Source organism: Pimephales promelas, chromosome 4 (genome assembly GCF_988280905.1).
Source record: "Pimephales promelas chromosome 4, fPimPro1.hap1.1, whole genome shotgun sequence".
Lineage (NCBI taxonomy): Eukaryota > Metazoa > Chordata > Actinopteri > Cypriniformes > Leuciscidae > Pimephales > Pimephales promelas.
This window is the reverse complement of record NC_142772.1, coordinates 42,892,335-42,908,104: the sequence shown is the minus strand read 5'-3', so window position 1 is coordinate 42,908,104 and position 15,770 is coordinate 42,892,335. Positions and strand designations below refer to the sequence as shown.

The 15,770-nt window shown below is 36.9% G+C and overlaps 1 protein-coding gene across 1 annotated transcript in view; it reads right to left on the bottom strand.

Moving 5' to 3' along the window:
* Positions 1–15,770, bottom strand: part of npffr1l2 (neuropeptide FF receptor 1 like 2) — a 45,697-nt gene that overhangs the window by 18,221 nt on the left and 11,706 nt on the right. Inside the window, exon 2 of the mRNA XM_039658276.2 lies at positions 1,063–1,454. Within this exon, the coding sequence (XP_039514210.2) occupies positions 1,063–1,411 (349 nt within the window). The 5' untranslated portion in view covers positions 1,412–1,454. The remainder of the gene's footprint in view (positions 1–1,062; positions 1,455–15,770) is intronic.

Here is a 15,770-nt window from a genome sequence, read left to right as displayed (position 1 = left end):
TGCTGTAGGAGTATTAGCTCTAGAATGTGAACTGTGGGATTGAGATACAACCCAGCATTATGCAGTGTGAAAGAGCTAACTGGGGGAACAACCCAGGGTTCACTGCAGTAATAAGAGCTCTGTGGAGAAATGCTCGAAAGATGTGCTACACAGCCATGAGCGGTGGAAAAATGTTTTTTTAGCTTAATGGAGTAGTTCACTTTTGAAAAAACTTTTGCTGATAATTTACTCACCCTCATGTCATCCAAGATGTCCATGTCTTTCTTTCTTCAGTCGAAAAGAAATTAAGGTTTTTGATGAAAACATTCCAGGATTTTTCTCCATATAATGGACCATATAAAACTGCAAACTTGTTCAAAGGGCTTTAAACAATTCAAGATGATGAATAAGGGTCTCATCAAGCGAAACGATCGCTCGTTTTATAAATAAATAACAAAGTTTAAATTTTATAAGCTCAAACGCTCGCCTTGCTCTGTTCTGTAACGCACTCCTGTTCGAACTCGTTCATCAAAATGAACAAATCTTTTTCTGAGTCATTTGGTTCATTCGGCGAAAGAAACGAACGAATTGATTCTGAAAAAGATTTGTTCATTTTGTTGAACGAGTTCAAACAGGAGAGTCACGAACGTGCACCACAGAACAGAGCAAGGCGAGCGTTTGATCTTATAAAACTTAAACTTTGTTATTTAAAAAAAAAACGAGCGATCGTTTCGCTTGATAAGAGCCTTATTTATCGTCTGGAATCGTTTAAAGCCCTTTGAACAAGTTTGCAGTTTGCACTGAAAGTTTCTTTGGACCTTGAACCGTTTGGTTCCCATTGCAGTCCATTATATGGAGAAAAATCCTGGAACGTTTTCATTAAAAACCTTCATTTCTTTTCGACTGAAGAAAGAAAGACATGGACATCTTGGATGACACGGGGGTGAGTAAATTATCAGCAAAAGTTTTTTCAAAAGTGAACTACTCCTTTAAGGAAGCGGTCAAGGCAAAAGACGTTTTTTCACGGATTCTTTTTCCTCTCTCTCTTTCACATGTTTGTATCAGTGTAGTGATGTGTTTTACCTGTAATGAGGTTGTCCACCAGGGTTGTTGGAATACAGAAGACGCCCACCAGAAGGTCACTAACGGCCAGGTTGAGGATGAAGAGGTTCGTGACCGTTCTCATCTGCCGGTTCTTCAGCACAATCAGGCATACCAAGCCATTTCCCACCATGCACAACAGGAAGATGAAGAGGTAGGCCGTCGTCAGGGTGGCGGCGACAGACAGAGAGTGCTGGTAATATGGGTAGTAGGTGATACTCGTGTGGTTGGTGACATTACTGTGGTTTGCGTAAGCATTCAGGAGACTGCTGTTCAAATTGAGTGTGGAAAGCTCCTGCAACATCTCCACTTCTGCTAGCTCGCCCTCCATGCTGTCACAGAGTTCCTCTTGCAATGCTGGTTCCAGAAAGCACCTGAGGGTGAACAAATTGCACACACCCATTGGAACACATTGGATTTTTGGAACACTTTGGATTTTACTGCAACATATTAAATGATTTATAAAAATGAATTTGGAAAATTGTGTACGAAAACAACGAACATATGATATGTATGATATGTAACGCATATGCAAGTTTTGTTGTGGCCTTTTTGGGATCATATCAGCACCCCAAAGACAACATATGATGATTAACGGTACACTTTACATATTGTCTGTATATTCAGTTTGGGCTGAAATAATTTTGAACTGAATCTCAAAAGTTGAATAAGATTAAGAACAACCCCTTGGCTATAATGCTTAAGGAATATAAAAAGAGTGCAGTCTTAAAGGTATAAATCTTCCAAAAATGAAAATTTTGTCATCATTCGCCCTCAAGTCTTTTCAAACCTGTGTTTATTTCTTTCTTCTGCCAAAGACAAACTAAGATATTGTCTGGGAACCCAAACTGTTTAGTTACAAACATCTTTCAAAATATCTTCTTTAGTGTTCCACAGATGAAAGAAAGCCATAGAGGTTTGGAAAGACATGAGGGCGATTTGATTTTAAATTAATTAAAATTTTCGGTCAGACTGTCCCTTTAAACATGAACGTCTACAATATCGATCAGAGTGAAATAGTTTGTGTATTAATTATGGAGAAAAATGTTTAGGTCTTTGTTCTTTTTTGTTCTTTGTATTCTTTGTTCGGGAATAAATGCAAAAATGTGCAACACAAAGGAAAACATTCTGAGGGAAAGTAAACTGGAAAGATTAAATTTAAATCCATGAACTTACAGCACTAATTGTTTTGTCTGTTGCCATTGCTTTTAAACTGATGTTTTAATGGGAGTGCAGATCAATGTTTCACACAAGCTTGGGGCATAGATCAAAACAATTAAACATTACAATACACCATTATCCTCTAACCACAGAACTGTTATTAATACTGACCAACATTAAAAAAATATGTATATTTCAAAGACTTTGAGCATACTGTATGTTGAGCATACATCTGTTCTCATAATTAAACTCTTGTTCAACCGTGAATAAAATGGGAATGATACCACCCACGTGGTCTCAATTTCTCCAACCATTATGGACCTCACAACAGTCTAATGGAGCTAGAGTTACATCCTGTGGTGCAAAGCTGTTGAGTTTGCTGCAAGTAATAAAACAATCGAGAGAGACATGCTGTGAAGCGAGGAAGAAAATATCCTCTGTATTCTGTATCAATCTATGTCACTGCAAGATCAGGAGTTGTCTTTGTGATTAAGGTCCACAAGCGCACTGTAAATTACTAGGTAACCACACTCATTACTTACAGTTTAAATGCCAGCAGTATTCTGTCCTATGTGAGAAACCAAGAAATTAAATATATACTCACAGCACGCACCGAATAGTCTCTACTAATTAGAGAAAATGATGACTGAATAGCTTAATTGAATTGATCTGTCTATAATACAAATTCAAACCAAAAAGTACATTGTACATATTTTTTTTAATGAAAGTTCGCAGTTAAAAATGCAGTCCGTAAGTAATTATCCAAAATAAATCTAGGGCATTAAATGTAGTCACGCAATGCTGATGTTGTTAACATTAACAATTTGAGAACAAAGTATAATTTGTACGATTTGATGTGATATGACAAGCGATCATTAGATTTAATCAGCGCGACTTATTACAATGTTTTTTTTCCCTTAGTTGGTCAGAACAAAGTATCGACACCGGCACGGTGACTGACAGCCGCACATTCTCCTCAAAACATTGGATTCATCCGCGCTGTGCCGTGATAAAGTTGATAATTCCATGAATAACCGCAAATTGCAGGTTTCGAAAAGAGAGGGCGACAAAGAGGAAAAACTACAGACTGCAGCTTTAAAGACACCTATAGAACAGTCATTTTATGAAAACAAGGGAGAACAAATTGCAAAAGAAGCAAACTCAACAGATGTTGTATCCTCAATGCCCCGAGTAAGGGGAAGAAAAGCCTAGAAGAATCCCATTAGGGAAAAGATTAGAAACCTAATGTTGATTACTCACATCAAGGCAAACAAAAAATGTATTACAAGTTTTTAAAAAAAAAATTTTAACAGATTGTAAAGCAAACTTGTTGTCTTGATATACTTAAACACCATTTCGATTATATTTATGAGCCTCTAATTTGCACAGGACAGTAACTGGGCCATAATGTCTGATGTATTATCATTATGAACAGCATGTGAGATCACTGAGTTATTTAGCAAAAGTTCATTAGAAAGGCCAGAACTGACGGTTTACAAATATATATTATGATGAGGCACACTCTTTGACCTTTTCTTCTCCAATAATGTTTTTATTTTCTTTAGCTGAATGCAATGTTTCTACGGGGCCTTCAGCATTCATATAAATTTAAGTTCCAGTTGATTAACAAAGACTCAACACAAAATGTGCACATCCAAAAGGCAAAAAGGGTAACACTTTACAATAACAGGACATGAATAATCATGTACTAATGCCTGAATTAATAGTTACTTCAACATGAACCAATTAAGAGCTATCCTTAACTATGACAGAAGTCATAATGACTCATGCATGAATAACAGCAGCCTTAACTACATGTTTGATAGTTAATGCATTAATTAGCATTTATGGGGGAAACAAAATTAATCAGGCTCTGTGAGAATAAATGCGACTCTAGACAACAAAACCAGTCTTATGGGTCATTTTTAATTGAGATTTATTTAACTGCTCCATTTAAGTGGTAGTAATCTTGAAAAAAAAAGGCTGCCATCTTGAAATTTCAAGTGGCTGTGTGCGGTTTCTTGTCAAATGACCCTTTGAAACAGCTCATGGCAGTTTTCATACTTGTATCACCAATTAAAATTATTTCTTAAGCCTAATTGCTCCACTAAGGTGGTGGCCATCTTGTAAAATGGCCACCATCTTGAAATTTCAAGTAGCTGTTGGTGGCTTATTGTCTAGTGACCATCAGAGACTGCTCATGCCAATTGTCATGCTTGTATCACCAAATGAACCACTCCACTATATCACTAAACGGCTCTGCTAAGGTGTCGGCCATCTTGAAAAATGGCCGCCACCTTGAAATTTCAAGTGGCTCGGACAATTTTCTTGCAAGTGACCCATGGAGACCGCTCGCTCGTGCCAATTTTCATGCTTGTATCATAAACTGAACGATTATGCCAAGCATAAGAACTTGGCCGATCCACTAATGAGTGTGCTCCAATCAAAATAAATTCAATATTAATTAACTGCAATAAAGACCAATGTGATTTTAATGCAAACACACGAATATACTCAAAGTGCTTATTCATTATATTAACTTTTACTATTAAATGTTTTAATATTTACGGGAGTCTGCTCCAAGTGCTCATCTGTCATTCAGGTACGCTGAGTAGAAAGTAGCCCTCCCTAACTAAATATAGTCATTCTACTGGAGCACTTGAAGGCAGGGTGGTGTTGTATTTCAAGAAGAGGGATTTATTGATTGAATAGAGTTTCAATTAATCTTGGAGATAGTCACGTATTTCATCTTCTGCTTTGGTGCTTGTCATCTCTGTATTCTCAAAAGAAAATATGTTGTCACCCATCATGTCACCTGAAATCTGTCCATTTTTAAAAAGTGGTCAGTTCAGCAGAAGGCACAATGTCCAGAAGAGCAGCCTCTTAGACCTTTATCCTTCTCATATTTTCCCTCAAGTTGGTATGGTAGATACTGCCATTCTTGCATCATGGGAGGCCAGTACCTCTCTGAACCGAGTATCAATGGACTTGACAATTGTTGAGATTATGTCTGCCGAGAAATGTCCTTGAGAGATCTTTTCCATCAGCTTGGCTTTCAGGCCAAGAATAGTCAGAATTATGAAGAAAACAGTTCTTTCCCCCTGGAGGAGATCAATTGCAGGCGAGAGGTGTACTCCTTGAGAAATGTAGTTTATTGAGGGTGCATTTTGGCCACTTAGACGGTCACACACTTAAATCATTTAGGCTTCAGCGAGACTCACTATCATTTCAATGGCAGGATTTTTGAGCTCCATCGGGCTCACTGATGGGACAATGCACTTCATATTGGCAATGTCTTTTAATACCTCAGCTCCTATTGGGAGCGATGGGCCTTCTTCCAAATGGCAGCACATTTTGACAAGGCACTTTTGTACAATTTCCGTGAGACACCTTGGGATGTAGCCTTTTCCAGAACAGGTGTGGCAATGAGATTTAGTGTGTTTCAATGATGTCACAGGAAAAACAAGCTCTTGTTTGAAAATGTCCTGAATAATTGCATCGATATCTTCAAATTGCACCCCATTTGTGTAAAAAGTGTGTTCTTCTGGATTAATTTTCCAAATTCTTGGAAGGCTTTGAAAAATTTGCTTTCATTGTCTGTACCTGTGGCACAGACCTTGACCTGGATGTTGAATTCAGTGTAAATCTCACTTATTTTTCCTGCAATTAAATCAACTTGTATAACAAGATCTTCTCAAACCTTAATAGATTTAATATTGACAAATAAGCCGAGAGAATAATTGGTCCCACTTTATATTAAGTGGCTTTAAGTACTATGTACTTACATCGAAAAATAAGTACAATGTACTTATTTTGTTCAGATTGTATTGTAAAACACTTTTGTTGCTATTGAGGTGTGATACGGGTAAGGTTAGGGTTAGGTGTGGTTGTATAGGTCGGTTTAAGGGTGGGTTAAGGTGTAAGGGAAGGGTCAACTGTGTAATTACAAATGTAACTACATTTATTAATTACAGCTGTAATTACATGCAGGTGTTTTCAAAATATAAGTACAATGTAAAAACATGTATGTACACAATAAGTCCATTGTATCAAATTATTAATTTCAATGTAAGTACATAGTACTTAAAACCACTTAATATAAAGTGGGACCGAATAATTAAAACTTAAAATTTAATTACAGATATGTCTGACCACAATCTTAGTTATTAACCCTAATAGCTAGAAAATTAATAAAACAAGATACAAGAACGAAAATTCGATGAATAGTAAAATGTGTATCACATTCATTCCAAAGAAAGATTTACAACTGGTTGAAAAAGTTTTAAAACAAACAAAGTGGGGAGACATCATCTTGTGAACAGGGTTGTCATGGTCTTATATTGGCTGCAAATTACATCTTAACCAAATATTCAAAAAATAAGGAAAGAAAGCGACATACAAAACTAAATTTGCCATGGTTCAATTACATTATTTGGGATATGATGAAAAAGCGAGATGTGGCTGTGATATGAATGATGTAAACTGTGAGTGAGTGGGTGTGTGAGTGAATGATAGTTTCCTGAAGTGGAGAGTGGTTTATGATGTGAGTGAAGCAATGCCTTCATGTGTTATTATGTATATATTTTATGAATTTATGGAAGTAGGCCTATAACATCAACCTGTCCAGGGAAAGCAGGTGGAAATTAGCAGTTTTTGGTACATGACATCTCTTCTTCTTTAGACTAATGTTTTTTTTTTGTGCATTGTCCGTGATCAAATAAAGAAATAAATGAAAAACAAATCATTTTTTGCTTGTTTTACAGGAAGACCACGTGAGGTGTTCTCGGTGGCACTGCATTTAGCACCACCAACATCATCTTATGCGGACATCCCTTTCCTTGTAATCTGCTAGGCACTTTGGTCATATATATTTAAATAAAATGTAAGGGATAAATCAGCTAGATGTGCATTAAACAAACTGCCTGACACAAAGCAGAGAGGTGCGTTCCTGTGTGTTAAGCACCTCTCTCTCCATTATCAACAAAGCTGGGAGTTTAATTACTTTAAAAAAAAAGTCTTGTCACATTGTGGTTCTCTCAGGAACAGACTCAACACTCTTTAAAAATACAAATTCCAACTTTACTTATAACTTTCTGGAACAAGCTGACAGAAAACACACATTAACGCAACAAAGACCCAACAAAGACTGAAAGCAAGGGTGCATCTTAAATAGAGATAAGTAATCAGACACAACTGGGACAAATGAAGTCATAATAACAGTAACCATAGAAACAAAGGAGTGGCGGGAAATAGAACAAATGAACACAGGATCTGATCAAAAGATACAAACAGAAGTCCACACACACACAAACTGAAAACAAGACAAGTTGCTGAGAAATATAATGTAGCGATTCAGTAGTAATGCTATTTTATTACTAAGAGACATCATTCCTGAATAATATTTAATGAGATGTGCATCAGAGGGATAATAAAATATAAAATAACAAAATATTGGTAATAAAGTTTGTTAGAGTCAAAAGTAATCGAAACTGGTTTAATTGTAAAGGGATCTAAATGGTAGACTGGTATAATATGAACCACACTGCAGTAGGCTATAGATTCATTCACTACCTAAAAAACAAATCCCTCAAAGAAGACAGTCCTGCCAACAGAATGTTAGAGTACATCAGCTTCTTTCTCCAACACTGCATACAATATCACACAATGAAAGTGAATGATATTTGAGACCGAAAGTCCATAAGATTCAAAAGCATCTCTTTTTGTGTTTCACATAAGACTGTCATACAGGTTTGGATCAATACGACGAATGTAATTTTTTTGGGGTGAACTATCCTATATATTATTATATAGTATATATTATTGCAGCAAGCATCCAGTGAGTTAGTGTGGTGGTCTTTATAAATGAGAGGAAGAAAAATGTTCAGGGGTGTTTTATATTGTATTGCAATAACAATGAGTTAGATTCAGAGCTGTTAAAGAGTAACTAAACCCTAAAACAACTTTATTTAGTAAATAAAGTTTTAATTCTACGATATATGGTGTAAAAACGTCTGCAGAGTACTGCCCTCTTCAGGTTGAACGGTGGCTACTGCAGTTTAATTTTCCTATTGGAAGTTGTGGTACCCTGTAATGTAAGCAGGCACCAGCTAACCACGCCCTTGCCTATACAGAGAGACCTATCTCATGTGCACAAAAATTCTCATTAGTATTGTAAGAAAAGACTAGTTTTACCTGGTCAAAAACAAATGATAATTAGCTCATGATATGAAAGACCAACACTACTTTTGCATCATCGAAGGGTAAGGCCCACTTTTGCGGTAAAACAAATAGATTCCCCTGAAAACAGTACTCGATCTAGATCTGCAAAGTTTCTTGATAGCAAAAATGGAACGTAAAAAAGCTACTGGATACAGGTTTACAGAGGTGTCCCTTTGAAATGGTCGAAAACTGGATTAATGATCCCACGCAGTGGCCAAATATGGAGTATTCAGACATCTACCATCTCGTGGAATCACCAAGTAAGTAGCTTATTTTTATTTTTATTCATTTTTTGGATCATATTATTTATTCATTTTTCATTTGGATCATATTTAACTTGATTTAAGCTATTACTTTATTTATGCAAAGTTTGGTTGTTGACTATACTAGTTACAAAGACGAAGCTGCTAGCAGCTAACGTTACTTGATTAGCTCTCACTAGGCACGCTACATTGGCTGGTAACTTATTTTACTGTTGAAGTAGTGGCAGGTTAGGATTAAAGTGGACTTGACTGATTTATGCTTGTGTCTAGAAAGTGCTTTAGGCTTATATGACTTTTCGATGACAACCGTTCTGGGCTGGCTACTGTAACAACACAAACAGCAGTAGATCAAGCCTTCTAGGCTACTTTGATACTTTGATATCAATCACTTTGATATAAAATACGTTTCGGATGGAACTGTAATTTGATACCATCTATTTAAAATGTAACTACAATGAAATAAATTTACCCATATTTTGTTTTTTAAATATTTAACGTTGTTATTCCCCAACCCTGTTTATAACACCATATTGCCCTTACAGTCACCATGAAATCAAAATCGGCATTTCCTGTTTTGTACTCAATATTGCAATATTTGTTATAAAGGATTTAACTGTCCACATCAATTTTTCAAAAATTCACGTGTCCTCGTAATATTTAGTCAGAATAACTTCACCTCCCTCTTGCAGTGACCTCTCTTCTCTTCTCTGAGGATGTGTTTACCGTAATTTACAAGAGAGCGACCAATAGCAAACCACAACCATCCAATCAATTCCCAATGGACAAAATCATTTCACTTCAAAATCATTTCACTTGGATTTACACACAACAGGAAAGAAACAACTATTGAAACTTCCGTTTCATCCCGACATTACGTTTTGTTTGTAGCTTTTTCTGTGGAGCCTTAGTGTACTTCAGCTAGTGTATCTCATACAATTTCTTGTTATATTATTGTACTGTTGATTATTTTCTCATTCAAACTAGTCACAATAGGATGTAAAGGAAAAACACACAAGTTTGTGAAAGTAATGTTATCAGAAATTTTGCTGCTACAACATGTTCTTAGTTGAAAAATCTTACTTTCACTGACAGGTTCACTGGCAGGTTTTAATATGGATGTCTTAGTGCATAAATTTCAGGTTCCTCTTTTATCTCAACAACCCAAATGGCTGTTCTTAGGCTGGCATTTATTAGATATATAACTTTACACAAAGTCACTTGATATCAGGGTTTCATTCTGCACAAACAGACGCTTCAAGTGATCTTTTGTTATGATGCTCCATATATTGCTTTAGAGGGTAAGGACATTCATAGCAATCTCCATGTGCACAAGCATCACAAGATCAGTAAACATACTTGAAAGAATAATATTACTCCATCCAACGTAATCAAAGGCTGAAATTGAGGGCTTTTTTATATCAAACACTGAAGCTCGTCTTCTGTTTTAATTGTGCAAATTTCAACATGTTTTGAAATCTGGCTGACCCCTGCTTTTTATGTTTCTAAAAGCTTGAAAGCTCCGGTCCCCAATTCAATGAAACTGCACGACATAGAGTGAACAGGATATTTTTCAAAACATCTCCTTTGTGTTTCACAGATAACGAATGACAGTTTGGCAAAACATGTGGGTGAGTAAATATTCCCTTTTGGAACATCCTTTTTAAAGTGAACAAAATTTTCACCAATGGTCATGCGCAGCTTGATAGTTCAAGGAAAAACTAAAACTACAATAGAATGAAAATTGGAGTCATGTGTTGACTAATGCCGCCTCATATGTTGGACAGAGCCATTCGCATAGCACCAATTACTTCCACATTAATGGAAGGAAAGAGTTGTGTCTTACGTAATTTATTCTCTGCATTTTGTAAGTATTTTGTTTGATTCACCGGTTGTCATGGAGTCACAAAAAATGGCAACACCAGTGCTTTTGCATGGTCAAACGTTTGTGTGGTGGCAAATGAATAGAATTTCTAAAACTTATTAATACATCTGTTGTTTTATGAATTCCAACTAAATAGCAGAGTACACGCTTTCAAATTATTTGCGTTTACACATTAAACAATAATAAAAAACAGCTTTCATGTGTTTGATGATAAAACACTAGGCCTACATTTTATTTGTTCCATTTCGACAATTATAGTAGGCTAATTAAAATCAACGAACTTTTTTTTTTATAGCTCAGTAGTGATCGACCGATATATCGGCCGGACGATATTTACGTTTTTCACGTGTATCGGCATTGGCATTTTTTACGTGTATTGGCACTGCCGGGTGCTCGAAGCCTACTCTTCAAGACAACGGTAAGTTTTAACCTTCCAAAGCAGAAGAGCTTTAATGATGAAAGATTTCATTTTAATTTAATGATGAGAAGGGTTTTATTTGGAGTTTAATATTAATTTGTGGGAATGTTTATCATGTATCAGACACAAGTGTACCTAGAGCCCTTAGCTGACGTTATCATTATCAATCCAGTTCAATGCTGGTTGAGTTTTTCAGTCGGCGTCAGCTACCAAACAGAGGTTCCTGTGTGTGTGCGTCGGTCTCACACTGAAATATTGAATAAAAGTGAATATTTATACCTTTTAACGTTGATCCAGTTTAAAACAGAAACTTGAACAATTTGTTGCTTAATTTGCATCTGACATCACATTATTTTCCTCTGCTGATTTATGTTCTGTGGTTGACAAATCTGGCAGCTTCTTTGACATTTTAGTTTAGACATGCTCATTTTAGATTAGCTTTAGACATGCTCATTTTATTTTATGCAGAAAAATCTTAAATTACAAATCAAGCACTTTTTATTGTTTATTGTTTTCTTAAATTATTTAAATGTGTTAACAAAGGACATTTTGTGATGACCTGATTATATCCATCTTATAATACATCAGCAAGCTATGCATCATCAAGGCTGTGTTGTAGATGTTGATGAAAGCCTCTTCTTACCCTTGCACAGTTAACCATATGCAGTGCACCCATTTATTTGATGCACATTGCACACATAATTTGGGTTTTATGAATGTAAGATGATTGCAGAAGTTCCAAAAACAAATCCAGCATTTTAAGCCGTCTACTCCAGGTAATTCTGACACCAGGTCCAAAAAAGTTGATCTTGCCATAGTTGAGATAATTGCCACAGACATTCATCCATTTACAGTTGTCTCTGCTATTGGCATTGCTGGAGTCCAGATACTCCCTCAAAACATAAAAGTTCTATCGCACTGACCTCTTTTAAGACATTCACACATAAGTAGAAAACAAAGTCAAGGACCTCGTCAGATTGAAAATGCAGGTCCCTATTTGGCATTTACAATGGATTGTTGGTCTGGTGACACAGAATCCCTAATGAGTCTGACCTGTCATTTCATTGATTGGGAAAGGAAACAAATGGTCCTCAATGTCAAAGCCATCCATGGCTCTCACACAGGTGAATATATCAGCGAGGTGTTGCTCAGTTTGCTGAGGCATTGGGACATCAACACAAAGGGATTCATGCTTGTGCTTCGAGATAGCGGCTCCAATATGATGAAAGGGATGAGGCTAACCGAAGTATCCGATCTCTGCTGCAGTGCTCACACACTTCAGCTGGTGGTAAATGACGGGATCAACAGCCAGCGAGCAGTGATGGACAAAGGCTTATTGAGGCGATTGAAACTTGCCGGTCTCGAAAAGTTATTAAAGACATCGTTAAAATAGTCCAAGTGACTACAGTGGCTCAATCTTATGTTTATCAAACGACGAGAATACTTTTTGTGCACAAACCCCCCCAAATAATTACTTTATTTCAAATATTAATTTCCTTCTCTCTGGGCCTCGAGTCAGGTTACTAGTTTAACAGCGCATGATCTGTTGTTGTCCGTCACACACATCACACACGTCCAGCGTCGGCCAATAGTGAGCCTACGTGTGACGTAGCTCTACGCAATTACACTAGTTTAACTGACTAGAGGCCCAAAGAAAAGGAAATGAATAGTTGAAATAAAATCGCTATTTATGTTTGTTTTTGTGCACAAAAAGTATTCTCGTCGCTTGATAAACTTAAGATTGAGACACTGTAGTCACTTGGACTGTTTCAACGATGTCTGCAGCAGTCTTGAGAGCAGCAGGCACAACACCAGAGTTGAGGCAGGTGTTTACAATCAATGCAATGGGTTCAGATAAGGTGTGATCCAAGCTTTAAGTAGAGGAGTGGGGGCAGGGTCAAGCTGACACAATGAGGAGTTAGACTTATTTATAATGTCAGTGAAAGTGAGGGAGTCTATAGCAGTGAAGCTGAGGGCCTAGAAAGGAAGGAGAAGAAGAGAGAGAAATAGCCTTTGGGTTGAAGCATTGGTAGATTTGGCTCCAAGAAGGCCTTGCACTGCTCAGCAATTCAGACCTAGTCAATGAAACTCGGTTAGATGAGACAACTGGAATTAAATTTGCAATGGACATGATAATGGAGCAAGTAAATTAATTGTCTGAATTCAAAGCTGAATATCAGAGTTAACCGTGGTTCTCTCTGCATTTGTTTCTGTCTCAGGTTAACCACTGGAATTCCTTGGAGGATGGATGCCACCGGCATCAGAGCCAGGACAAAGAAATTGTTAGAACATAACCTGAGACTCGGGAGATGGGTGAAAATACACTTCAAGAGGTCATTCACATCTCACACCAAACTGTTGCAAGGATTAAACAATCTCCATCCTTGTATGACTAAGCATGTTCCAAGATTATCGTCAAGGGGAAGGTGCCACAGAAGTTTCTCCATGAAGGAATGAAACGCCAACTGAACAAGTCACAAAGGTCCAGTCAAAACGCATTCATCCTTCTGAAGCCAAGCTACATACACCTGGTGAGACTCTGCGGGTGACCACAACACAACCCTCTGAAAGCTTTTACAGGTGCGAACATTGTAAAAACAATTTTGGATGACCAGTGGTGTCAAGGAGCGATTAATATAATACTAGCATCCAAGTCCAGCTGAGGAAGAACCTGAAGAAGCTGTGTAATACAGTCACCATTTTCACAGTTCTCTGCTGCATAAAGGCTTGAATAAAAACCCACAGCATGGTCTTAGACCTTATCCTCCCATCAGGGAGTTTAAGACATGGCATTTGTTTGCAGCCTTATATTCCAGGCTAAAAAAAAGAAGTTGGGGCATCCATTTCTGCTAAAGACATTAACTTTCTCATTAAAGACCAGACAAAGCTCTCTCTCTCTTTTTGTTTGCAAATCATTGTACAATACAGAATTGTGTGCATCAACCAACGGCAATTCCATTGAATTCATTTGCTTTTCAAGTGTTTGTATCACATTATTTATTCTACTATTACAGTTGGCTGTATACTGCTGACAGATTTATTTTTGAGTCTTGCCTACATCCCACCACAGTTTCAAGTTTTCAAAAAAACTTTTTCCCTTTTCCAATCTTCCCAAAAGAAAACAATTTTCACAAAAACCAGCATCCTGGAGCAAATTTACATTAAAATGCCAATAAACAGATTTTCAAGGTACATGTGTCATGCTCATTGTCATAATAATTAAATGATGATCAGAAAAACCCATAGGACAAATGCAACATTCAATACTCTATTGAAAATATTTTGACACATAAAATCTATCTAGTCGGGCAGCACTAACTTAATTATTATAAGCCTTAATCCATGAATACAGTCTATCATTAGGCTGTTTAATTCTCCACATATCCAAGAGCTGGAGTTTTGACAATGAACTTGAGGACTGTATATGAGGTTCCTCAGTATTACGGTCTATAGTAAAATTTATAGTGCAATTCCAGTCTCCACCAATAACAACACATCCTTCACTAGAACATTTTAAAGTATATATTTTTTAAAACGTATGCGTCCCTGTCCCACTGTTGGTGCATAAATATCTATCGGGAAAACAAGCATTTCTTGAACTTGAGTTTTAAACACCAACAATCGACCCTTCACTGGTTCCTCTGTACTAATGGTGCGTTCTAACGAACCGACTCGGACCTCGGATTTGACGTCACGTCCACACTTCAAGCATTCTATTATGTTTTGCGTGTCCAAGTCGGAGAAAAAAAAAAATGGACGCCACCCGGAAAGCTGTTATAATGGTAGCAATGGCCGAGTACCAGGCACTTACAAAAAAAAAATATTATAACTACACCATATCAAAACGCAGCCATTGAACTTGAAAATATTCACTTTATTTAATGTTTTTCATGTTAATCTTCTGTTAGCAACATTAGTAATTGCACTCACAACAACCGATTCCCATACCTACAGGGGACGCAGTAATACAAGTGATTATAATTGTCATTTAAAATACCAAAGCGGTTCAAAAACAATGAAAAGAATTCATTTTTACAAGTCAGAGCGCAGCCATCTTGAATTCCGAAACGGAATTCTTGCTCGGTGTCCTCACGGTCGTCCGACGTTCGAGAGGTGAAATCCGAGGAAAGGGGGCGTGTTGCTAGGCAACGTCTGTCGTCCGATTCGGATCTCCGAGACGGATGAATAATAGAACGCACCATTATATCCACCCTTATGGTTGAAGAGAAAAAGATGACCACACCTGTACTTAAATTTGTACCATGACTAAGTAAACGATGTCCTTTCCACCACAAATTCCACTCAAATTCTTTCAACAAATCACTATGCGTTTCTTGGAGATTGACAATATCAAGCTTTTTTTTGTTCAATTGTTTCATACACTGTAGCACGCTTTACACTATCCCTCCCACCATTAATATTTAAAGAGCCTATGCTCAAAACTATAAAATAAAGCACAACGCATGATGGAAAAGCTAAGAAAAGACACTGTGTAATGGTTTAGATTTTTTTTATCTTTCACCTATTCATTGCTTTACTTTTTCTTATAGTGGTAAGAGAAGAAATAATCTATGTTCATTTGTTAGTCATACATTTCATTCAGAAAATTGTTGATTTGTTCCAGACTATACAAAGAATCTTTATTGAAACCTCAGGAAATAAAAAACTGTCTGAGATGCATTAAGTAAAACTCCCTGTGAATTACCATCAATTTCACACATAGAAACTTGTGACTCAGTACCATCAG